The sequence below is a fragment of the Barbus barbus genome (genome assembly GCF_936440315.1).
Source record: "Barbus barbus genome assembly, chromosome: 19".
NCBI lineage: Eukaryota > Metazoa > Chordata > Actinopteri > Cypriniformes > Cyprinidae > Barbus > Barbus barbus.
Genome location: NC_136747.1, coordinates 6,847,892 through 6,875,354, shown reverse-complemented (window position 1 = coordinate 6,875,354; position 27,463 = coordinate 6,847,892). Strand labels below are relative to the sequence as shown.

Here is a 27,463-nt window from a genome sequence, read left to right as displayed (position 1 = left end):
TTTAAATACTGCTGCTCTTATTATTTTACTGTATTTGACCTTTGTTTCTGAATGTTCGTATTGTTATTTTTGTTTTATGACTCTCAACAAATAATTGAAGAAAAAAATAATTGAAGAAAAAAAACCAATACATTATCTACGCCAAACACACGCCACTGATTATGACACCCTCCATAATGTGCTCCAGACGCACAACCGTGAGCCCAATGAGTGTGTACGCGTGTGGGCGCACATGATTAATAAGCTGGACAAAATGGCCCACAAATGAGAAATGATGGCATTGTCTGTAGTCACGGCTGAGCTGGACGGCAGGGTGGAGTTCATGATGAGTAAGAGAAAGCAGGATGGGAAAATGATAAGGTTAAGAAAAGAGCATGTGCTGGTGGCGGAGCGGACAGGTGTGAATAATGATGCTCAGCACTGCTAGACTCTCAGCTTTCGCTCGTTCTTTTGTTTTCGTTCATACGCCACCCGCAATTTTGCTCTCTGTTCAGCAGGATTACAAAGAGGTTTAGTTAGCTGCCATGTCAGGACGGTTCCCTCTCTATATCTGCTGTCAGTGGTAATATGACAGCACCAGCAGGGTGAGAATGAGGATCAGCTGCAGTCGTGTTGTGGAGAGACACTGTGTGCTGCATTTCAGCGGGGACAGAGAATACGTGTCACTCTGACACAGTCACATGCATAAATCAAGCCATTGTTCAATCACTGCAGCTCCACACACACTCACACACTTGAGAGAGAGAAGAAAAAGAGACACAAGACATATACACAGATATCTGTATAAGCTGAGATCAAATATAGTCAAGGCTAGAACTTCACTTCAAAGCCTCTCTGTCTTCAAAAACAACTCTTGAATTTAATTATTCATTATTTATTATGCTGCAGTAAAAGGGTTGGGAAAGGATCAGTTTTAAGTGCTAACGGACCAAAAAATAAAATAAAATAAAATATATGTCCACATAAGACATTCAGCTGCACTCAGTGAACTGTGGAAACTTTAAAAATGTTAACCTACAAATGTGCTTCATGTAGAAATTATTATTTAATAGTGGAATAATTCTTAAATATTTTATAATATATGTAATAATTACATTTAAGGCAGAAATGTTATTTAACATCACAGAATCAACCTAAAAATATTGTTACACAAATAAAACTAAGCAATAGAAATAAACTCATAAGGAATATATTGCTATTGCTTAGTTTTATTTGTGTAATAATGTTTTTTGTTTTATTTACTATTATATATATATATATATATATATATACATATATAACAAAAACATTATTGGAGTATGTTTTACAAGAAAATTATATTTCAGTTTTTTTGACTCTGAATGCTATTGTTTGTGAAATTTACTAGCAATTTCTTTTGTAGAGTTTGTAACCAAATTACTTTGGCGTAACACATTGAATTAAACATTAACTATTTTCTTACTCAATTATTATTATTACTAATTACTACTAATACTACTACTATTATTACTAATTATTACTAATCATTTCTGAATGTTACCAATAAATTAAGCCAGTTTTTAATCAGACTCATTTAAGAAATATGACGTCACATATCTGCTTTTACTGCCAACATTAATAATCCCAATCAGACGGTGAATCTCCGTTAAACAAGCAAAAGAGAGCTACTATTGACGTTTGAGACTTGACCTGGTCACCTTCCGTCCTGAAAGCATTTTCTTGATCCTATTTTGCTCGTGAAAATGATGTCCTGCAAAGTCAATCGATTCTCTGCTCAATCAATGAAGGCACTGTTATTATCTGAGAGGACTAGGCATTTGATTAATATTGATACAGACTCAATCTGACACAACCAGGTGTGAGTTGTCTTTTCACACTGAAAGCAAAACTGCTGCATGGTGCAACAAACTCTTGTAATAGCTGTGAATTTTAACAGTTAAGTGGAAGTGGGATTTTGGACCAATGATATTTCAGTGTGGTTGTGGCAATACAATGTAAACAAGCTACTGACCACATATCTGGTAGTTTGTGGCGTCAGTATCTGTCATCGCTTTTAACTTGTATCTGCCTGGTTAAGATACAGAGATATACAAACTGGTATTATGTCATACTGTATATCAGCATTCTAGTAAACACTAACAAAGTGTCATAACCAGGGCAATATGATGCCATAAAGTTATTATTGATAAAAGCTCTTCCTGCTATATCAGTGAAAAAAGTACACTATGACATACTTTTAAAAAGAGCACTTATGGAAATAATATAATTGAGTATAATGTTTTCAACACTGATTAAAAGAAAAAGTAGAGTTTACATTTATACTAAATGCAATCAGCTGCACTTTAGAGAGCTTTTTGACTCACTTAAGTAGGTCTTAAGTACATCTTTATCTGTACACTCATAATTACTTTGAAGTGCACTGCTGAATGTACTCATAAACATTTATGGTAAAGTCAAATGAACTTTGAAACTTAAATATATTTGAATTACACATTTGTAATGTTGCAATTTAGTGTATTTAAAATATATTAACTTTATATTTAATTCTGAATAACACACTGCAGTTCAAATTATAATCAAGTACTTCAATGTGCTTTAGTATGTTAGTCAACATTAAAATAAGCGTGCTTCTTTAAAGCACAACAAAGGATTATTAAAACAATGCTTTAGAATGTACTTTAAAGTAAAACTTTTATTTTGATAATCTGACATTAGTACAAAGTGCGCTTTTTAAAAGTGTACTTAAGTGTGTTAAGAAACATAGTCATGTAAGTTAGCTTAAGTGGCCTTTTATTTCATTAATATTATATTATCTGCAAATACAGTTTATATTTTTAAGATCCAAAGTACACTATAAGTGCTCTTTCAATACAATTAAGTGCACTTCAAGATATTTTTGTTGTACTGGATAGCTCCGCCCACAGTCAAATCTCATTGTCCAAAACCCCACTTGACATAACTGTACATGCACATACATCCAACATGTCCTGATCTTCTATTGTTTCGTCACACAAAACAGCATTTTTGCTTTAAGAGTGGACAGAAAAATCAGAGTAAAGTGTTTTATTTCCTTAATGGCTTCAGAAATCCTAAATCTCTGTTGATCTGGCTGGACTGGTTCTGGATATGTTCCTCTCGAGCGCACATCTTGCTGCTGATTCTGTCTCCAGGCAACTCCCACGCACTGAGTTGTGATCCAAGATGCCTCAGACGTGTTCCTAAAATACCTGACCCAAACTACATCACACGCATCTACCAGGAAACGCGTCAAAACTCTCCACCTCCCCCAGCGCATGATATAACCTCCATAAAGACATGCACAAAACAGCTAATCAATCTGGCAGATGAGGATAATTATGATAAATCATGTTTTATTTTTTACTGAATATTCTCTACAGTATATCTTCATATAATTTGTATTGTATTATAGTCAGTAGGCAACTCAGGCAACGGTAATTGATAATTAAATTAGACACTGAAAATTTTGCTATTAATTTTTCCATTTAATATTTTGCTATTCAAACTTGAGTTGTGTTTTTTACATTTCATATCATAACCGTTCAATCCTGTTAAAATCATGCTCTGTGGTATAAAAAAGGCCCAGTAATAAAAGAGCGATGAGAAATAAAACATGGTCATATACCCTATACTAATATATTAGCATAAAACAGGATACTTATATAGTAATATACGTGACGCTGGACCACAAAACCAACAGCCAAAAATACATTATATTTGTACAAAATTATTAATTTTTCTTTTATGCCAAAAATCATTAAGTAAAGATCACGTTCCATGGAGATATTTTGTAAATTTCCTACCGTAAATATGTAAAAACTTAATTTTTGATTAGTAATGCATTGCTAAGAGCTTCATTTGAACAACTTTAAAGGAGATTTTCTCAATTGTATTTTGCACTCTAAATATTGACCAATCCTAACAAACCAATACATCAATGGAAAGCTTATTTATTCAGCTTTCAGCTGATGCATAACCCTCAATTTAAAAAAATCGACCCTTATGACTGGTTTTGTGGTCCAGGCTCACATATGACACACAGTAGATAAATAATAATATATGATCACATGTGTTCGTTGTCGGCTACTGTTTACTGTGGAATAGGCCAGTGATGCATAATAACAGTAATTTGACTGTTTTATGAAAAGGAATAATCACTATATATAGGAAATATAGGAATAATCACAATACAGTTTATATGGCGTTATGAATATCTTATAATGCATGATATACGGATGTTATTATGTGCCATAGGAATAAAGTGAATAAAGCCGCTCGCGCACTCCACAGACATGACGTCATGCACTCAGTGCCACAGCGACGCGAGAGTTGAGCTGATCTAAACGCAAAATGCATCTATTTCTACTTGATTTCTCCATCAGTAATCCTATGACACAGCATGTGTGTAGGTAAACACACTTCATGGGTCTGCCAGGCTTCATGTGCGTATGTTCCGGTGCTGCACTTGATTTTATATTTGATAATCGGTTATTTCCTGCCCTAACTCACTATAATGCAATACAATATAAACCGATGGCCTATAGGCTACTGTAAATAATGCACAGAAAATATTTCGTGAAAAATTTAAAAATAATCCCATTAACCTAAAAACTGATTCCGAGATGAATTAAGGACCGAGTAAACAGGTGGCGTTTCTATAGCCTCTCTATGTTAAAGCCCGGATCATTACGTAAATATAGATAGAGATTCACTTACCATAGGTTGGTTTTAAATTAGTTATCTCAGACATTTTGAATTCCAATGGCTTGGCTGTGATCAGAAAACAAAAAATAAAAAGCAAAGGGAATGAATTTCTATTTGATTTCCATGAATTTCTTCAGGCCGATCCTCCAGCTGAATGGTGGCCGAGCTGTGGATGTTTTCTTCTGTGTCTGCGCTCCTCCTCCTCCTCCTCCAGATGCGAGTGTGATGAAGATGATGATGCAGCCACCGCCGACTCAACCTAAACTCATATGAAACCCTTCAGCTCCCCCTACAGTCTAGAACAGCCCCGAACCAAGTTATTCTGCTCTATTCGCTTACATTATAGCCTATTTTTATAAACATTATTTCATTTGAAACTATTTAATATTATTACATATATTTTATTTGTAAATACACAAATTATTTATGTTAGATTAATTAGTACATTTAAAAATGTAACACTAATTATATTATTGCATAAAACTAAATATTAATTTAATATTTATATAAATATAAATACTAACTCTTTCACTAATTTATGAATTAATGAAGTCTTTTCCAGCCGTTTTAATATTATTGTGAATTATTATTAATAAATAGAAAAATTCTTATTTTATATATAATATTTTATTTATATAAAGATGAACTTTTTCACAAATTAATGAATTTGGATGTCTTTATCAGCTGTTTGCGATGACTTTTAGTGAATTAATAACAATAATAAACAGAAAAATAAAATATATACTAATTCTTATTTTTATTTATATAAATGTAAATTCATTAATTTGTGAAAAAGTTAATGTCTTTTCCAGCTGTTTGTAATTACTGTTATTTATAAGTAAATTATTATTATTAATAATAAATAGACAAATAAAACATATACTAATTTCTATTTTTATATATATTTTATTTATATACAGATTAACTTTTTCACAAATTAATGAATTTCCATGTCTTTTCCAGCTGTGTGTGATTACATTGAATTAAAAGTAAATTGTTTTTGCTAATTAAATTGAAAAAAATAAATAAATAATATATATATATAATATATTTCTAGGTTTTCCGTAATTGTATAACCCCGTATTTAAGTTGCTATATACTATTTAGAAGCATCATTTGACAAAAATAAATACATCACAAAACATATCTATCAAAATGATTTTTTTTTACTTTGGTGTACAGTCAACATACAGGAGCAGAATGTCCTTTAACAATAGAATAATTATAATAACAACAAGAATTGAAATGACAATATCAATAAAATAGTCAATTCAAATATATTCACACTGGATAACATACTGATAAATACTTGTAAGAAACAGTTTTCATATGGAATGCTGTTGATCTGACTTCCAGTTGGGTGATTGTCATGTTACTGACACACATGTTGGTTGTATCCTTGCACAATACAGTATGCGCCATCAGTGAAAAAAAAAAAAACACACACGTTCTAGTTAAAGTGTTACAAGGGGCTAGGCCACATTTTGAGAAAAAAAAAAAAAAGTCATCCTTTGAAGTAATTTCTAAACCTTTGATACAGTGAATGAAATCTAGATTACAGTGCAGAACACAGTAGCTAATGAGGGAGAAATAAAGTGAAGTTACTCTACAATGAAAGTAGCAACTGTACGTTTGTCCCAACGACGTGGGCTCGATTGTAAGATATTTAATTTTTTAAGGCAAAATAAACCGTAAAATGACAGAGAACCATCTAATATAAACGGTTTAAGCCAATAAAATGTTCCGAATCATACCTGTAAGTCTAAGCAAGCTATGCACTGAAGTTGCTAATGACATTTAGATACCTGCCTATGACTATTTTATAAATGTTTCTATCTTTAAATACAACACGTATGTTTTTACACCACCGAGGTGTGTATTGGATGTGTAATGCGAGAGCTTAAATCTATTTCACCCAAAATGACCTCAAGATAGCATACTGGTTTTAAGTGCCTTTGAAATCTGTATTAAAACTACAGCTTTACTGTAATTCGCATTTAATCCGGAGAGTTTGTATATGTAACACGCATCCGATGAAATACAGCACAAAGGCACTCATCGAAACAATGAGCATACCTGACATCTAAATTGAATGTTTTATAGCAACCGACGGCAACGAAAAAAATAAAACAAGGCATTATGCTTTACAATAAATTCCCGAAAGGCTCATAATTCTCTACGTGACCTGAGCCGATGTGAACAACCCTGCAGATGAAGAGTTTGCATCTTTTGCATCGCCCAATTTACAAACGTCATGTGGGGTCCAAACGAAACCCGAAAACACTCGATGACTGTAAGACGACTAAAACATCCCTGACGTACTTCATTGCTTAAAACTACTGGAGCATTTCAGACCAATAGAAGGTTTGCGATGTTCATAATCAAGGTGAGAATCACTGGGAAGGGCTTTTTAGTAAATCGCAGAATCTATCCATGAACAAAGGAGCACAAAGGAAAAGCACAAAGATTACTACAATGGAAACAATACTGGGAACGCAGAACATCATACGATCTTCTACTAAATAGTTTCTTTTAAGTTGTGACTAATCACAGATAACACTTTTAAAGCACTGATTAAAGTCAACATGAAATGCCATTTGCAAAGCATTTACTCCTGTAATGTAACCTAATGAAGCACCTAGGCCCTAAAGGGACATGCTAATGGGAGGAAAAATTGTATTTCAATGCTTTTGCATTCTCTCGCTAAATTTCTGCAAATGTTTTGCAAGTGATCAAAGCTTTTTTGGGGAATGCAATACTGCTGCAAGATAATGCGATTGTTTTGCGTTAGAATGCAAAGTTTCTCAGCGGAACACGATACTTTTGTGAGAGCACAGAAATGTTTAATGAGAAATCGTAATTGTTTTATGAGAGATTGCAAATATTTTACGAGATGTTGTGCAAGATATTGCAAACGTTCCGAAGAAAATCACACGTTTTACAAGATCACAAATATTTTTTGTAAAAGATTTCACGTTTTATGAGAATTGGCAAATATTGTGCAACATTGCCATTGTTTTACAAGAGATCGCAATTGTTTTGTGAGAGATTTTACATTTAACGAGGGATGGCAAATGTTATGTGACCTCGCAAATGTTTTACGAGATTGCATATTTTTTTTTACAAGAAATCACAATTTTTGTTGTAAGAGATCGCAAATATTTTCCAAGAGATGGCAAATGTTTGCAAGAAATCGCAAATATTTTGCGAGAGATTGCGCATTTTACGAAAAAATGGTTTTGCAAGAGATCACAATTTTATTTTATTTTTTTACAAGAGATTGCAAATATTTTCCAAGATGACAAATGTTGTGAGATATTTCGCGCGAGCAAATGTTTTACAAGAACGCACATTTTTGCGAGAAACTGCAATTGTTTTGCCAGAGTTCGCAAATATTTTGTGAGAGATTGCACGTTTTACAAGAGACAGCAAATTATGTGTGACCTCGCAAATGTTTTACGAGATTGCAAATTATTGTGAGGAATCACAATTTTTTGCAAATATGTTCCAAGAGATGGCAAATGTTTGCAAGAAATCACAAATATTTTGCAAGAGATTGCACATTTTGCGAGAGATGGCAAATATTGTGCGGTATCGCAAATGTTTTACAAGAATGCACATTTTTGCGAAAAACTGCAATTGTTTTACGAGAGATTGCAAATATTTTGTGAGAGACTGCACGTTTTACAAGAGACAGAAAATGTTGTGTGACCTCGCAAATGTTTTTGAGAGAAATTGCCTTTTTGTTTTACGAAAGCGCAAATATTTTCCAAGAGATGGCAAATGTTGTGCAAGAGATCGCAAATATTTTACAAGATCACAAATATTTGCGAGAGAATGCAAGGTTTCTTGGTGGAATCCAATACTATAATATAAAATTAAAATACAATTTTTATAACTTTACTAAATATAATTTTTCCTCCCATCTCATATTTTCTTCCATTCCCACGTCTCCTGGGGCTCTGTAAAAACAAAAATAATAAAAAAAAAATTACAATCTAAAATAAGTGTTTTCTATTGAAATATATTTGAAAATGTCATTTATTCCTGTGGTGTCAAGAAGATAAGATCAGGAACACGTGTTTAAGGAAACAGGATGAATCTTGATCATGTTGACTTTAACGTTCTATAATGAGGTTCCACTTTTATTATTAGATTTCAGTTACTATTTGCATTTGTACTGGATGTACATCTTAAACCAAAATGAAGGGTCTTTTCAATAAATGCATAATTTACTGTAAGTGTACAGTGAAATATAGACATTTCAATTTGGGAAGTCAGCAAAACAATAATGTTCATTGCTCGAAGTTTGAAGTTTAGATGTTCTACCCGTTTGCAAAAGGTTATAGTGGTATAGGGCTGAATTTTGGTCACAATCCAGACATGAGTTTCTGGGTGAGATAAATGCTAAAGCTGAGTAACTGGTGTTGGCAAAAACCCGTTGTTTGAAATCGGTCAGTCGGTGCATCAAGGCTCTACAGTCGGTTCAAGACACGCCCTGTTTTGATTTGGTTAAAGTATGAGGTGAGCATGACGTCCAGAAAGTAGAAGATTCCAGACACATTTTGGCATAAAGAAAAATCCACTGGGTTCATGCTTGATTATCATGAGGTAATCTGGCTTTGGTGACTTACACCACATGGCAAATGATTTGGTTACAAACACCGAACTGCGTCACAATACTAATACCACCATTTTAAAGCTGAACAATTTTTTTCGTCTTTTTTTTGGTATGAAAATAAAGGAGCTGGAAGGCTATTGCAAGTCTAACCAATAAGATGCCTGGATAGTAAGCCGCGTCATAGCTGAGTTGAGGTCCACATGTAAAGGAGCACAGCACAAGCACAGAGATGATGAGCATTTTGTTTTGACAGTTTGTCCTGTTATCTGTCTGGTTCGGTTTGTCTCTCAGAGGCTGGTTTGGATCTACATCAGCTGGTCCTTTCCAACGCTTCCTGAAGTGACCAGCGGCAATATAGCGATTTGCTCTGAGGCATTTAGTGCTACCAAACCCGTGGATCTCGAGATATTCTGAGTTTATGCTGATTGGAGGTCGAAAAGTCTCTTCCTCACTGGTGTCGTCTTTGACCGTGTTGTGTGTATGTGTGATACCAGAGTGTAATAGAGCACAACCGTATGGCTCCAAAAGTTAAAATACCATTCATTTTCTCCACAGAGATTCGAGTCAATCTCACTACCCAATATTTGAAGAAATATTCTGCAATACACTTCAAATATATAGTATACAAACTCATTTAAATTCAAAATGCATATGTTTTGTAATGTTCATCTTGTAGTCTCATGGAGTGAATGAATGGAAAAATACTTCTGGAACCAAGGCCATTGCAAAAGCGGCAGTTATTTTTGCCTTTTGTTTCATGTTCAGACACTGACCCATTAATTAAATTCTTGCAAGGACAGATTTTAAGCTTTTTCTACCAGTATTGCAAAACTATTAGGCTCTAAAATTCTTAATATAACTGCATGATGTGCAAAGCTAGAAAGGCATATGAACAATAAAGCTATTTCCCTGAACTTAATCTGTAATCAACCCTGTGTAAACTTGCATTTATTAGTAGACCTATAGCGCTAAGGTATATACATCTAATTTGAATGGATGAGTCTCACAAATCCCATCAAGAACATGTCAAGGTCGTATTTCACCATAAAAACAAAGAAAAAGAAATAGGAAACGATATTCTGTATAAAGAAAATGCAAAAAAAAAAGATTATTTTCATAATAATCAATCATCTCATTGAAATAATATTTTTAAAAAATTATAGATAATATATTTAACATTATTTTTCATCTATTTTTTATTCATTATTCTTCTTATATAAATATACTGTATATAACAATTATTCTTTTAAATATTTAAAAGAAATAAAACAAATCGTTTTAAATAAAAAATATACAGTAATCTGATAAGAAACAACCTCAAAACAATTGGAAACATTTCAATTATTTTGTCAGGAATGATTCAGAATTTGGCAGGAAAATATGCTTAATTAATTTAAAAATACTGTCATAACTAGGGCTGCAAAGGGACAGAAAATGTCCAGTAAATTTCCAGAAACTTTATAGAATCTTTTGGAAATTTTGTGAATTTTCCATTTTTTGGAAGTTTCCAGAAATTTTCCACCCCTTTGCAACCCTAGTCATAATGCAAAAAAAAAAAAAATCCTAAAACCAGTCTGCATTGTCTTTATGCAAATATATATTTTTTTATATTACAGCGAAATATGACCTAGACATGTTTCTGTGAGATTAACCCAAAAAGAAATGCAACATTTCACTATAGAACAATAAAATGCACTGAAATATCTTTCCAAAACATGAATTTTAGAATAGTGAATTTCTGTGGTGTTTTCATTGGTATTCTAATGACTGATAAAAGTGCGAAGCACACTGTAGCACGTAATGCTCTTCGCACGCTTACTGTAGTGTGTCCAGTATCTGTGTAGTGAGTGTTTGCTGTGTATTGTTCGCTCTCAGTTAGCCGGTCCAGGGTCTGCCAGTGGCATAGTGTGCAGCACCTCGTCCAGCAGCTGCAGCGCCCGGTGCAAATGCACCTCCACCCAGCAGGGGGTGTGCTTGATGCTCTGCCGGGGGTAGTCAGGACCCCAGCCCTTCACGAAGCTCAGGCGCAGGATGCACAGCCTCCGGAGATCATCCACACCAATCCCTGCTGCTGCCGAGAGGCCTGCAAACAAACATTCCCAAAGTCAAGCTACAGTAATGACTAAAAAATCTATTACGTTTATATGATAAATGTTTAGATGATGTCATTTTACTCAATTTTTTTTGTTCTAATCTTGACAAAACACATTGTTGGAAAAGGTCTGAGTCTCAAGGTTCCATATTTTGTGGTTATTTTGTGACAGACATAATATTGTGAGAAATTGACTAATTTGTTACAGGAAAATGCTTAATATCTTCAAATTTGGAACATAATTTATTTAGACATATGGCTTTGATTTTATAGCCGTTTAGGATTCCAAAATATTTTGTAAAATATTTATTTTATATATAAATTAATTGTACAGCATATTTTCTCAACAGTAAACGTATTTTTTTAAATTAAAATTGTAACTAAAGTAATATTGCAGCAACCAATGACTTATGAACGTGATTTTGACTAAACCACTGTGAGCAGAGCCATTGTGTTTGGTTTATGTTTGAAAAGCTGCTTCACAGAGCACGCTCCTGAAGGGTTGCCATGTCCACTTATTATAAGCGATGCTTTTTAAGCATCTTTAGGATTGTTGTTTTTGCTCAGTTTATAATCTGATCCAGTTTATGGAGTTTGTGCAGGTCGTTATATTTTGGCATGTGGTATATTTCCAAGATAATGCGTTTGGATTTAAGTTCATCATGAGTTTCTTAGCTCTAGGAAGATCTGGCAACACTAATGACTCAAAACATACCACCACACACACAGAAAGACATAATGCATTAAAATTTTCAATTAACAACTAGTTGTTCAGTTCGGTTCTGTACACACTGCCTAGAATTTCTCTAAATGCGGTTGTCACCTGCATTTTTCAGGAGTCAGTTCAGTTGTAGAACGTGCTTGTCATTGCCATAAATGACTAAACTGTGTGTTTACAGAACAGGATTAAGGATTAAAGGTGAATTGACAATCAAATTTAGCTGCAGTGTGTACATTGCCACAGAGTTAAAGTCCCAAAACCCTCATTTTGACTTGACGGTGAATGAGGCAGACACTCACTGACTGCAGGAGCGATTCCACCAACACTCCCTGGTCCTGGAATATTCCCTGCCACCGCCGCGGCCTGTGCTGCCGCCGCCGCCTGCGCCGTGGCCGCCTGCTGCTGCATCTGCCTGTGGCACTGCCTGAGGTCAAAGACCTGCAGACACCAAACAACACACTCACACTTCTGCTATCAGCACAGCAATGACATACAGAGACCTCGCTGCTGTGTCCTGAAACAACGGCTGACGAGAAGTCATTTGGACAGGCTTAAAAAAAAAAGTCAAGCTCTGGATCAAGCAAATCTAATGTGACAGGAAGCAAAAATACATACAGAGCTCTCAAGTGCACAAAGGTATTCACTGCCCATTTTCCTTGATTTTTTTAAGATGTAATAATAATAACAGCATAATTGCACTACCATGTACTATGAAAACATACCCAAAAATCATATTTTCAAAAATCTCTAAATTTATCTGATATTTATTTACATTTTTTAATATTTTATTTAGTTTGGATTTTTTTTTTATTGTTACATGTAACTACATTTTATCTACACAAAAACAACAATTCGAATTCACAAAAATTTTGTTTTATTAAATAAATTACATAAGCAGCTGGTCTAAATTCATCCATTAATTTATTTAATTTATATACAAATTTTCAACCATATATTTATTTATATAAAAATTCATTTAAATCATGAAAAGTGATTTATTTACATTTTGAATTTTGAAGCGTTACATTTTAACTACAAAAAAGCAGTATTTCAAAGATTAAATACAAATTAGACCAGTCATTCTTGAAACATGGGACAAAACATGTCCAGCAATTGTAACTGCTATCAGGTTCAAAAATGTAAAATATTTTCAATTGTAAATGTTATGGGGATTGATCATAGAATCTATTTAACACAATTACCCCCTTCAATTTAATTTTATCATTATTATGTGAAATCTATGACACTTATTGTCTTCTCACTACATCTAAAACAGTGTGTCCACAGAGAAGGGTTCAATCATTCATATACTATAAAATGGATAAAAATGTTTTTAACGATAAAAAAAGAGCTTGTTTTATCAAAACCAACACTTAATAATATCTCATATCAACGCAAGGTTGTTTTTCAGTGACACATGCATGTTTCATAAGGTTTTAAAGTTTTGTCCCCACTTTTTGTCAACACCGTCAGACATTCATTCAAATGTAATAAAATCAGGGAATATCAGGGGCAGCCGTCACTCTAAAGGACCCCTTGCCACAGTCCTCCTCTGCAGACTACATCACTGTCAGACAGACTCTGGTCAGTTTTATAGTTTTAGAATATTTTAAATCCTAATGTTAATATTTCATGTGTCACAACCATGATACGTCAACACCATCTTCCAATTTCTGAGGAAATTATTTGAAATATTTAGATCATTTTATTCTCCTGAAGCAGGTTCCATTAGCATCTAGCATCAACAGAACAAATTAAATGGCTATTACATGAACTCCATTTGTTTTGTGAAAGTGTCAACACCGTCAGATGTCACCACATCAAGATGTGTTCCAATAATATATCAAAATACTTAAATGTGACTCTTGAATAAAAGCTTTATAAACAATAACATACTCACTGCCTGTTGTGGTTTAACACAGTAATTGTTTGATTCAATGTATTTGATAGTTAAAAATACTACAAATTCAGGTTTTCATCACCACCGTCAGATGACTATTTTGATAATATTTCATTATGATATTTTATATTTGTTGTGGAATTGTTGGTCGCATGTGAAAGTGTAATCTGTTTGCTAACATGAGAAAGTGTTTTGAAATGTTAAAAACAGCTTGAATGCTGTTAAAGATAAAGTTGAAATTATATTACACAGTCCAAGGTAAAAAAAGCACATTTTGTTTAAAAAAGAGAAAAGTTGGGAGGTTGCATCAAAGCATAGCTCAGTAGCTTAGTACATAGACAAATGAAACTACATTTATATATCTTATGAGTACAAAGTTTTATTTTTTTCAATTTTGCACCCTGTTTTGTCCCACTTCTAAAGAATGACTGAGACAATAAATTACTATAAACTATAAATTAAATATATTTATTAATTTGAAAAGTGATTTATATTTTAATTGTTGTATTTTGTCATTTGTTTAATCTATGTAGTCTTTTCTGTGATTTTTTTATTTATTTTGTAGTCAACAAGTAAAATGTAGATAATACACGATAAAATATACAATACAAAAATTCAAAGCTAAAAACTTGCATCTAATTCCTACTCACCCACAATCTAGTTTTCTACAAAAGTCAATGCTATTTGACTGGCACTATTAACATTGCACTATTTCCTCCCATAAATAATTTTAAAAATATGATGACCCCCTTTGACATCCACAGTTTTCATGGGTTCCAGGCGAAGCTGGTATCTTTTACCTTGATGTAGGCCCCTGGGTATATTTTGTGCACTGCATCTCCTGGCGCCCGACCCGCTTCTCTGTCCAGGTAGTAACTCTGCACAAAGACAGCATGATCGCTCATGCAGCGCATCCACACATCGCCCTCGCCGCGGCACTCTAGCTGCACTCCTTTACCTATGTGCAATCTGCAGACAGAGAGACAAGACACTGAAACAGCACTGCCTTTACAACATTTTAGCTTCCATCACATAGTTACTTAACACAAATAAACACATGCCATCGAGTCTCATAACCAAAACCAGATGTGCCTCTGTCGATATGCTTACATTTTATTTCATCAGTTTGTTAAAGCCAGTATTTCCCGGCTGTTATTCTCGCATAATCTGTTTGTTTATTATTGTTCATCACAGTGTCAATCTGGCACAGTGAGACGTTTTTGAGACGTGTGTTAAGGCAAACATAAAACCTGTGAAATTCATCTATACACAAATAAACACATATCACATACAGCCATTTTGTCTGGACAATATAGTTTTATATTTTTCAGCCTTTTGATGATTTTCATCATCGCAGACAGACAGACAGACAGACAGACAGACAGACAGACAGACAGACAGACAGACAGACAGACAGACAGACAGACAGACAGACAGACAGATAGATAGATAGATAGATAGATAGATAGATAGATAGATAGATAGATAGATAGACAGACAGATACACAGACAGACAGACAGACAGACAGATAGATAGATAGATAGACAGACAGATACACAGACAGACAGACAGACAGACAGACAGACAGACAGACAGACAGACAGACAGACAGACAGACAGACAGACAGACAGACAGATAGATAGATAGATAGATAGATAGACAGACAGATACACAGACAGACAGACAGACAGACAGACAGACAGACAGACAGACAGATAGATAGAAATAGTCAGACTATAGATAGATAGATAGATAGATAGATAGATAGATAGATAGATAGATAGATAGATAGATAGATAGATAGATAGATAGATGTGTGTGTGTGTGTATATATATATATATAAAATTAATCTTAAAAAACTTAATAATAAATTAATAAATAAGTTACTAAAAGATTAAATAAATAAATGACTAAAACTGAAATGTTAAACTAAATCTGAAAAGTTAAATAGAAATAATTAAAATAACAAAAACTAATAAAAATGACAAGCACATAAAATGATTAAAACGTAAATTAAAATAAATGTAAATTATTTTATTTTAAATTATTTTAATTAATATAATTGTTTAATTCTTTATATAAACTTAAATATATATATATAAATAATAGTATATATAATTTAGTGCTGTCAAACGATTAATTGCATCCAAAATAAAAGTTTGTTTAAATACAAACACATGCACGCATTTTGAAAATATTTACATGTATATACATTTATATTCTTATATTTTATATTCTAAGTATATTTAATATATAAACATAAAATATTTTTCTTAAATGTATACATGCATGTGTGTATTTATATATACATAATTAATAAACACAGTATACACGCATATATTATGTAAACAAAAACTTTTATCGTTTGACAGCACTAAATAATTGTATTTATTTTTATTAAATTAATAAATACTATATCTGTATATAAGTAATATTAAAATAACATTGAATTCACATCTTTAACATTAACACCACAGTGCAGGGAACTGTAGCTAAAAAGTCATGAATTGCATATTTTGAATATTTTGTTGATTCCCCTCCTAGTCTTTCTTCAATAGCTTGAAACTGTCTGCATCTCTACCTTTCTTTCTTTGTTTGATGCCATTAAAAGTGTAATTTCATTCAAGTTGTGATAAAAGAATAAATATGGAACAAGTCTACTGGCATTGGTCTTTAAAGCTTAATAGCTAAATAAAAAGGACATTAAAATCCTCGTCATATTCACAATGTTGGTTTTACATCAGCAACAAAACAACACTGAGTAAATCATAAATATTCAGTATATGAATGAGCTCTAATAAGCACACTGAGATGTTTACTGGCTGGAACAGTTGTGTGACACATACCTGGCGCGCTCACTGGCGTCTGTGCGGTGCACATTACTGAGCTGACCCAGGCAGAAACGGTCGCCTCCTGAGGGGTCCACATACCCGTCAATCGTCACCACCGGACAGCTGGACAGCACTTTAAACATCTCCCCCACCTGCACATCCATCTCGAAGTAGGAGATGGAGCACCAAAACTCAGGACCTGTAGATGCACTTTTGATCAATTTAATGTGTCCTTGCTGAAAAGAAGTATGAATCTCAGACTATTTGAAAGTTTTGTATTATGTGTTTTAGTGGAGATGATATTAAGTATAAACCTGGATGGTTGGAGACTGGAGGGGGGAACGACGCTGAACTGTGATGTTGAGACCCTGATAAAAAAGAAATAATAATGGATTAATTCAGTTCTATTACATATAATGGTATATTTGCATTCATGTTGTTAGCAATGTTTAAGGCAAGCGTACAGAAGTGTGGGTGGTGGAGAGGAGGCTGGTGGCCACGTCCGTTTTGCTGGGGTCCTACAGGAGTGTAGGAGGCTGTGCTGCTGCCTGTCCAGGTTGCTGCAGCAGTTTAGAGATTAGAAAGTATATGAAGCAGTGAAAAGATCATGGGATGACACGGTATTTTACCTGTCTACACTGATAGAGAAAAGCGCATGCCAAAACCACGGCCAATATATGTGATGTTTGATATAAACTGTATATTCACTGTGGGCGGGGTTACAGAAACAGAAACCAAGACGTTGTTATTAACTAATACTACAATTTCACTAAAAGGTTTCATTAATTGAAATAAAGCTGAAATAAAATCATAAATGTTAGATGAAAAACTTCAACTTAAAACACAAATTACTAACATTACAACTAAAACAAAATAAAAATTTAAAGATAAAGAAAAATATTTAAAAAGTAATAATAATAAAACAATTACTAAAATGTAAACAAAATTTTAAATAAAACATGTAAATGAAAATGTAAAAATAAAAAGGTTATAAAGAATATAAATAACTTTAATAACAGATACAAATACTAAAACAATAATAATAATAATTGATAGAAACAGGTTTTATTTATTAAATAATATAATAGTAAAAAAATAATATTTAAATTATTACTACAAGGTATCTGCAGGATTTTCAAAATCAAACTACAAACTTTTTAAAACCTTTATAAGACCTGCACAAATAAAACTAATACCATGTGATCACTGTAGGGCAATGTCTATGGTAACACATTAAACTGTAAAAAGCTAAAAGCATTTTTATAATGCTTTAGCATTAGCTTCTTGTCGATCCACCGGTTCACATTTATAACGGTGTGTTGGCTGCATATAGGTTGATTTTCACATTGGTCTGAACAAACAGCAGACCGGCTTACTTAAAATGCAAATTCAGGTTACATTTTATTTTAAGGTGTTCTTGTTACAGTGTAATTATACATTTAAGTACTGAGTAATTTTTATTTATTACATGGATTAGGGTTTGGCTTAAGGCCCCGATATACTCAAAACAAAGTTGCTTTTCGTTCTTCGTTTAGGGGTAAAACAAAGTTCGAAATATGTGTGCAGTGGTATACTGTTAGCGAACATCCCGACGCCACCCACTCTACTGAAAGCAACGTTTAAAAGTAAATATGTGCTGCGCGCTTTCCTCTCAGTAACAAAATAAACACAACAAAAATGGAGAAAACAGAAAGCATTTCTTTTTAAAAAGCATCTGATCATAGCAACATGGGTATGTTTGCACGAGCTCTTTAAATATCATTCCTGTGAAGTCACGTCACGTGTATTTACATGGCACTTTATTCAATAGATTGCTTAAAAGCAATCGGCAGTATTAAACATGAAAAACAGCGTCAGTGTCTCATTTCATCAGAAGCACAACTTTATTTTCTTTTAGGCTATAAAGTGGCTCTCCACGGTGTTCATGTTTTCACCCGCGGACATCTCACCTCCAAGGACTTGACAGATGAAAAATTAACCCAGAGAAGAGTTCCACGTGAAAGAAGGCGGGGCCTCAGCGCACACCTCCTATGAGGTAATCGTCACGGACCAATGGTAGAACAAAGGTGTTTTGCAGCTGGAATTAACTTTTCTGGAAAGTTCGCTTTGGCAAGCCATTTCGAACTCCCAAACGAACACAAAACGAACTTCGTTTTGGCAAGATTTTGTTCGAAATGATTATGTGGTATTTGTAACACTGGTCAAAAACTCAAATTAACACAAACAGGATTATTACTAGTCGCGTTGTGATTGATTAGGACGTGGTGTGATACTCACTGTGAAAGGAGCTTTGCGTCTGGGAGTGTTTGGAGCTGTTGTAGCCGTTCTGGTTGGGTGGAGGCTGGGGTGGGACGGGGGTCTGTGGGGGTCCATGTGTGGGGGTGGAGGGGGGAGGTGTAGGGGTCATGACTTGACCCTGAGGAGACGCAATCTGAAGTAAGCCTTCACCGTGACCTCCCTGCATCGGCATCATAGAGCCAGAAGCTGAAACACATGAGAGTTTGGAAGATAACACTGTGATTACAACAACTGTGAGTCCGGTGTGGCCAGCGGTCAGCGCTTACCGGTGGGGGAGAGGGGCATGTTGGAGTAAAGGGTGACCGGAGGGGGCGCGCGGCTGGGTTCTGAAGGCAGCTGTAGAGGAGGCAGTGGCTGGCCGTAGTGGTCCGGAGGAGGGAGTTTCATCACCCCCTGGTGGTCCTGCTGAGGAGGCAGGCCTGGGGGAATGTCCATCTGAATGCAGTCATGGCTGTACTCTTCCTTTATTAGTCTGCCAGTGGGACCTACATACCAGCCAGAGGACAAATTTCATTTATTTTACTATTTTATTTATTTTAGTTCATAAAAAAAAAAAAAAATTCTCAGATTTATTTGGGACTTAATCGAATCAGTGAATCTTTTTTTGAACCTGTGTGGAACGGCATGTCATTTTTTGTAGAAAAACTTAAAATAACACATCATTCAATATTTCATAGTTTCGTAACTTTATCTGTTCATTCATTTCAAATTCAATAAATACATTTATATTTAAAAATATATAAATTTCAGAAATTCTAGAATTTATCATTTGATTTATTAATTTAATGTAATAAAATGTTTTTAAAAAGTTAAAAGTCTGATATAATTACATTTTTAATCCTGTTTCTTGAACAGCAAATCAGCACATTAGAATGATTTCTGAAGGATTTTATTAACTTTGCATTACAGAAATACATTACATTTTAAAATATATTCAAATAGAAAAACGGTTATTTGAAATTGTAATAATATTCTACAATATTACTTTTATAACATACATAAGAGACTTCTTTAAAAAAAAACAAAAAAATCTTAATTATTCTAAACATTTGGACCATATATATATATAATCTATATATATATATATACACACACATATACACAGTATATAGGTTACTTTGGAAATGTAATAGGTTACAGATTACAAGTTACCCTATTTAAAATGTAATAAGTAGTGTAACTATTTCAATTACTTTATTAAAGTAATGTAACAGATTACATTTGATTACTTTTTAATTACTCTTCTAAATTTCTAATGTTTTCAACTATAAATCACATCAGCATTTAAAGCAGGCAGGGTTAACCTGACTGTCAGACTTTCAAAATCCTTCAACACTTGAATTAAGATTATAATCATTGAATTTTAAAGCACAGCCACCACAAAATCAGACTTTAGCACCTCTTTTTACTTTGAGATCATTCTGCGGTTAAATACAGATTTGAAATCAGAAAGTAGTAGTGTAATAGCCATGATACTGTTTTTGAAATCAAATTTTTGCACAGCTATGACAGGAAACACTGGTATCTAACAATGCCCTGGAAAAAAGCAGTTAATCTTAAAAAATAAAGCATATACATAAAACAGTTATCGAATCAGCATGTGTCCTATTCTGTGTCCTAAACTCCTGAAATATTGTCGTCTCATATTTTAGAGCAGTCAGTGCATTTTGGGAAAGAAATCAATCAAATCTGTATGTGTGTGAAAAAAAATTCAGATGTAACCCCCTTTGCAATCGTTAACATTTTCAGAAGTAACTGTAATTTAATTACATTCTTTTTCTCAGTAACTGTAACTGATTACTATTACATTTATTTTGTAATTAAATTACATAATTCTGTTACATGTAACTAGTTACTTCCCAACACTGATTATTGCAGAACTTACCTGTGTTTTGAAGACTGAGACCAACTTGAGATGAAAGGGAAAAAAATAAAAAAAACTTATTACAATATGTTTTCCTGCACTGATAGAAAAGCATTTGTGCAGACTCAGGAAGTGCTGCCCACAGCTCAGTAATCTCTTAGCTCATGGTGATGAATGAAAGGACCGCAGACTCACCGATGCCTGGTGACACCACTCTCTCGTAATGGTAAGGGTTGACACAGACATTATCATATTTGAGGTCAAATGCGTACTGGCAGAATTTCACATGCTTCAGCTCGTTCTTGTGCAGGTCAGGCCAGCGCCACAACCGCGCGTAGATTACATGAGGAAAACCTTTACGACCGGCAACCTACAGAAAGAAAACATGAGGAAAAAAGAAAAGGAAGAGTTAATGAGGATTACAACATAGTACAATAATACTGAAGGAAAAAGAATCTCTGAAGTACAGCAATAATAATGTAGATATTAACCAGTCATGGGAACTTTTTCAAACCAGTTAAAACTTTGAATGTTCCAAGCATTAATATACAACTTGTATTAGTGGTTTAAATATTTCACACAATTAAACACAATTCAATTTTCTAAATTATTGTCGAAATGATGCAGCCATACACCATGATATCTGAAACATGATTTCAGGTCATGATTTGGTTTCATTTGATTATTTTCATAATCATTAAACCTTATCAAATACTAGCAATGTTAATCTATTACTAAATTATGTGATCATCACTAGAGTGTTATTTTAATATTATTTACTAACTAATTATAGTTTAGTAAATTATAGTAAACTACAATAAAATATAGCATTTATATTTTCAGTTTTCATTTTAAATTTGACTTAAGTTTTATGAATTTTATGGGCTTTTTAAATATAGCATATTTAATTTATTATTATTCAGTTTTTTTAATGTATTATACATTATATTAACAAATGTATATATTTATATTAATGAATTTCAGTTATTACTTTTTTATTTTTCCATCTAATATTTATATTTTATTTTATTTAAGCCTTATTTCAATAACGTTCAAAGCTACATTTCAAAGCTAGTTTCAGCTTTAGTTAACAATAATATTGCATTTAATGTATTATAATGATGCATTTTTATTTTTTTTATACATATTAGCATATTTTAACTGTGTGAGATACATGTGATTTTAAAATCCCAATTTGTAAAACATAAAAATTTAAATTTTATGTAATGTAATTAATTTTAGTTAACTATCGATTCCTCACACTCTTCAGCAAAGGCATTGTTTTAAATTTTACTTGTGGCCTGCATGTCTATTATTGAAAGATGGGAACCAAGATCAGGAACTGAACAAACTCATGTTGCCCATATGAGTGATATGGCATTGGATCACATGTCCAAATGCAACGCCACTCTGACAAACACAACTCAAACTTCCGCTAAAGTCACCAAAATGTTTGAACAAAGCACATAAGTGACAGGAACGCAGTAGTATGACAAAAGAGTGTCACATGATCCTGAAAGCACACTGAGCGTAAGGTCATGTGTTGAGTTTTGAGAGTGTATCACAGCTGCCCGTGAGTGTTTGAGTGTAGCGGGGCAGCAGGAGGACGTGTGTGTGATATGATAATCCTCTGTAGATTAACACTAGAGGCATGACGCTACAGTTGTGCGCTAGCAGCATGATACAAGAGAGAGCGGAGCAGAGGGATAAATCCAGCTGTCAGTGCCATTTTGGCAGACGGACTGAAACAGACACAAATGTGATGGGGCTGCTCACTAAAAGGGCCAGGGTTCAAACCCCAGAGCGGACAATAGAGTCTCGCAGGTCACTAAAGCTTACTTACACCAGGTGGGCATCTCCATTACATTATACATTAAAATTAGACATTACATTATATACAAAAATGCTAATGTTATTCATTATTAAAAATTACATTAAAACTTGAAAAGTCAACTTGTTTGTCTTCACAAAACCTACATATTGAAACACATCTGACAAACATTGGTGAACATGTTTTGATGAATAATACCACCAAACATCTACTAACGCAATAACCATGTGCTAGTGATTTTACTGAGGTTTTGGGATGTTGTTGCTTTACAAAACGCTTAAAATTGCAATTGGGGGTAAAATCCACAATATTGAAGATCAACTTGTGAGATTTCTTATGTTTATTTCTAAATATCACTAAATTATGTTTACGTAGTAATATTTTTCATTCCCATTTAATAGCATGAATTATCTTGATGGATATCAACATCCAAACCAGAAAGAGTTGTTAAATATGGTAAAAAAAAAAAGTGTAAAACATGACCTTGAGTTTTATGACAGCCACTAGTGAAAAACAAGCACACTGTAATGTAAAATAATATAGTAGGTAGCACTTTTTTCATATAGGTGTCTTTAAATACAAGTATGTACTTAATAATAATAATAATAAATTAATTGTTAGGCACACTGTACTTTTTGTGTTCATGTTGAATTGCAAAACACGTTGGGATACAGTTAGGCACAGGTTTGGTGGTTTGGTTAGGTTTAAGAAGTAGAGGTAGGGTAACATTCAAATGTAAAAACATGTCTGTACACAATAAGTGCATTGTATCAAATGATTAAATTAAATGTAAGTACATAGTAGTTAAGGCCACCATGGGTGCAGCAGGCACAGTGATATTACGCAGCGCCTGAAAGTAGTGGTCTTAGTACACGACGTAACTACGGAAGAGTCAAGTTTTAAATAGGAAAATTATCTAAACTCTTTGGTCATTTTTGAGCGAGATGCTAATCTGATTCAATGATCTATGCGAAGCTAAAGGTGCCACCGCCAGACCCGGAGATCGGCTGAATGGATTGAAAAACGGTAAAACTCAACTGTTTAACTCCAGGGGAGTTGGAAAATGAGCCGATTTCTTAAAAAAAGTGGTGTTCCTTTAAGTACATCTTTATATATAATTTCATAATTACTTCTTGTCTTTGAAATATGGTTAAAATGTACTGCTGAATGCACTAACAAACATTTATAATATAATGTAAAATATGACATTTAAAATATAATTTATAATAATAAACTAAAATATAATTTAATGTAATTGCTATTGAATCTTGTACGTCACGTATTTAAATATATTTGTAATTGCACATTTGTAATGATGAAGTTGCAACATTATATTAACATTAAATATTAAATATATTAATGTGCATTTAATCTTTATATATTAACAAATATATTTGCATTAACTGAAATGTTGAATAAAACACTACAGTTAAAATTAGTGCTGTCAAATGATTAATCGTGATTAATCGCATCCAAAATAAAAGTTTTTGTTTACATAATATATGTGTACTGTGTATATTTATTATGCATATATAAATACACACACATGCATGCATATATTTAAGAAAAATAGGTTATGTTTATATATTAAATATATTTATATATTATATAATTTATATAAATATGTACATGTAAATATTTTCAAAATACATGCTGTATGTGTGTGTGTGTGTCTTTATATACACATAACAAATATACACAGTACACACTCATATATTATGTAAACAAAAACTTTTATTTTGGATGCGATTAATCGCTTGACAGCACTAGTTAAAATTATAATCATGTGCTTTACATGTGCTTTAGTATGTTAGCCAATACATCAAAATAAATGTATTTCTTTAAAGCACGATAAAAAATTATTAAAACATAATGATTTAAAATGTACTTGAAAGTCCATTTTAATTTGCCATAGAAGTCATGGAAGTGAACTCTCTTTGAGTACACTTTTGTAACCTTTTATTAATTTATATGATCTGCAAGTACATATTTTTAAACATACTTTTAAGATTTGAAGTACACTATAAGTGCACATTTAATGCAATTAAGTAAACACAAAAATAAATAAACAAATAAATTAATATATATATATATATATATATATATATATATATCTATACAATTTTAATTATAATACCAAGTAATATAGTTTATCACTATAGATTACATCATAAAGATACATACTTGGTGCAATAATAATGTTTGTGATAAGAATATTGGTGATAAACAGATAATAACATCTGTGCAGTCAGAGGAGTGTGTGTGTGTGTTTCATACAGCTATTTTACAATAGTAACCTATTTTTTTCCCAATGCTCTCACTGTCTATGATAAGGTCAATAGAGGTGACACATTATGTCTTCACTCAGCAGTTGGGCTTTACTGCACCAGATTCTCTATTACTGCACATACACGGCTTTTTCCCCTTGTGTTGCCTGGATATCATCACATCTTGTGTGTAAAGAACAGCACAGACTATCTACCAGCAGCCCTTCTACACAGAGGAAAAAATAGACGGCCTTAAGTTAACCCAGCCCCTTTCCTGTGTTTTAGACAAAACAAGCTTCACAGCCTCTCCTCCACCCCTCCCTCTAAATCTGCCCATACCGAAGGGTGGGGAAACTGCGCAGACACCGTCCTTCTCCATATAAACCACCACTTTTACTTTGAGGTTGTTGAGGTTTACAGTCAAAGGCCTTGTGATGAATGTCTCTCTTTGTAGCTACTGTCAATCATCTAGTATCCATGGAGACCGATGCTACAGGCAGGAAGGCATTAGCACTGGCTGAAGCTGCGACTGCATCCGTCTCCCATAAGAAAGCCGTATGTTTAGATGTGGGTGGTGTGGATGCGATTAGCCTCAAAGCAACACCCAATCACTACGTTTATTCAACAGACAATGCCTTGATTATTTACATTGTCTGGCTTTATTTATCGCAGGATTCACAAATAGATTAGGGGAAACAATTGTGTGAACAATGTAGGAAAACACACTTTCCAAAGTTATTCTAGACTGGGGAAAGGAAGTTTATACAGTGGTTGACTTATATGAGTTTTAAAACAGCCGATGCCAAAACCGATATCTACAGATCTTAGATAGAATCTACAAACCTTTCGGTATTTTCTGGGCTGTTTTTCAAGGAAAATCTGCGGTATAGATTTAAATATGGTAAAATATGTTTACTGCATGTGATTACTACACTTCCATTGCTTATTCCATTGCTTATGGACTATTTGCCATCAGTATACGTTCTATGTGTGGTTTTATTAAACAATTTGGGGTCAGTAAGATTTTTTTAATTAATACAGTGATGCATTAATTTAATCAAAAGCGACAGTAAAGGCATTTATAATGTTGCGTTCATAATCATGTTTCTTGAGCATTAAATCAGCATATTACAATGATTTCTGAAGATCGTGTGACACTGAAGAGTGGAGTAATGATGCTGAAAATTCAGCTTTGCATGAAAAAAAATCTATTATATTTTTAAATATAAAGGCAAACAGAAAATTTTTATTTTAAATGGTAAAAATATTTCACAATATTGCTGTCTTTACTGAATTTATGATCATCAAATAAATGCAGCCTTGGTGAGAGACTTCTTTCAAAAATATTTTTAAAAAAATTCTAATTTTAATATTTAAAATTGGGAGAAGGGGTGTGTGTGTGTGTGTGTGTGTATATACAATTTATTGATCCTAAATAAGATGTGAATTTTAAATTTGTGGGAATTAAAGGAATTATTTTACACAATATTTACTCAGTTTGTTTTGGGTTTCATTTGTAACTGCTGTCAAAAATTTATGAAACAACGGAATCATGACCAAAACATTGCTAGCTCCATAACATTTTGGATTTCTTAAAAATTTGAAACCATTTATTTATTTATTATTATGCTATATTTACTCTTTTACATATTCACATCTATATTTACGCTATATCACGCTTTTTCTTAAAAAAAAAAAAAAAAAAAAAAGAAAGTATGCATTGTTCATTGACAGCACTAAATGGCCAATATCTACCAAATAATCAACTTGGCCAATCTAGTCTATTGCTAGTTTTTTTGTGACAAAGACATATCCTCACCAAACAGGTCCCATGAAACCCTTTAAACACCTTTACCGCTGTGTCATGTCCAATCAAACTTTCACATTGACAGAATGACAACCTAAAACAACAATTCAGAGCCTGTCTGAGAAATCCATTTAACACTGAGTAAAGCAGACAAGAAAAACCTGCCAACTGAAGACATGACTCATCCATTCAGTCCATTCAGGATTAACATTTGGAGGCATTCCTGGAATTCACTGCATTAAAGCGTATGTTACTGGTTGAACGTCAGTTACTGTAGAGTGTTTCACCTGTAGGCGTCCGTCCAGCGTCCTCTGGATGGTCACGCACTTGCTGGGATGGACTCCATTGGTGGTGATGGCGGTGATGAGGGAGTCCAGCTCGTCCTTCTTCTCCTTCAGTTTCTTGACCAGGCTCTCGATGGCACGCTTGGCGAATCCCTCGTTTTCGCCGCCCTGCCTGTGGCACATGAGGCTGTGCACGATACTGAGGCAGGCGTCATTACTGTTGGGAGGGTTCACGGACATCCT

General features: G+C 33.5%; 2 protein-coding genes across 2 annotated transcripts in view; both read right to left on the bottom strand.

Moving 5' to 3' along the window:
• LOC306885427 (synaptotagmin-11-like) overlaps positions 1-4,972 on the bottom strand; it is a 35,623-nt gene extending 30,651 nt beyond the window's left edge. The window contains exon 1 of the mRNA XM_079441926.1: positions 4,714-4,972. Within this exon, the coding sequence (XP_079298052.1) occupies positions 4,714-4,747 (34 nt within the window). The 5' untranslated portion in view covers positions 4,748-4,972. The remainder of the gene's footprint in view (positions 1-4,713) is intronic.
• A 5,957-nt stretch (positions 4,973-10,929) lies between these two features.
• LOC306885079 (mothers against decapentaplegic homolog 4-like) lies at positions 10,930-27,463 on the bottom strand. The gene is made up of 11 exons (XM_079441413.1): positions 27,224-27,463; positions 21,227-21,401; positions 21,053-21,076; positions 19,434-19,652; positions 19,147-19,353; positions 17,334-17,429; positions 17,184-17,237; positions 16,885-17,068; positions 14,836-15,004; positions 12,435-12,573; positions 10,930-11,405 (listed from the first exon to the last, which is right to left on the bottom strand). The coding sequence occupies exons 1-11, from the start codon at positions 27,458-27,460 to the stop codon at positions 11,194-11,196; spliced, it is 1,716 nt and encodes a 571-aa protein (XP_079297539.1). The 5' UTR covers positions 27,461-27,463; the 3' UTR covers positions 10,930-11,193.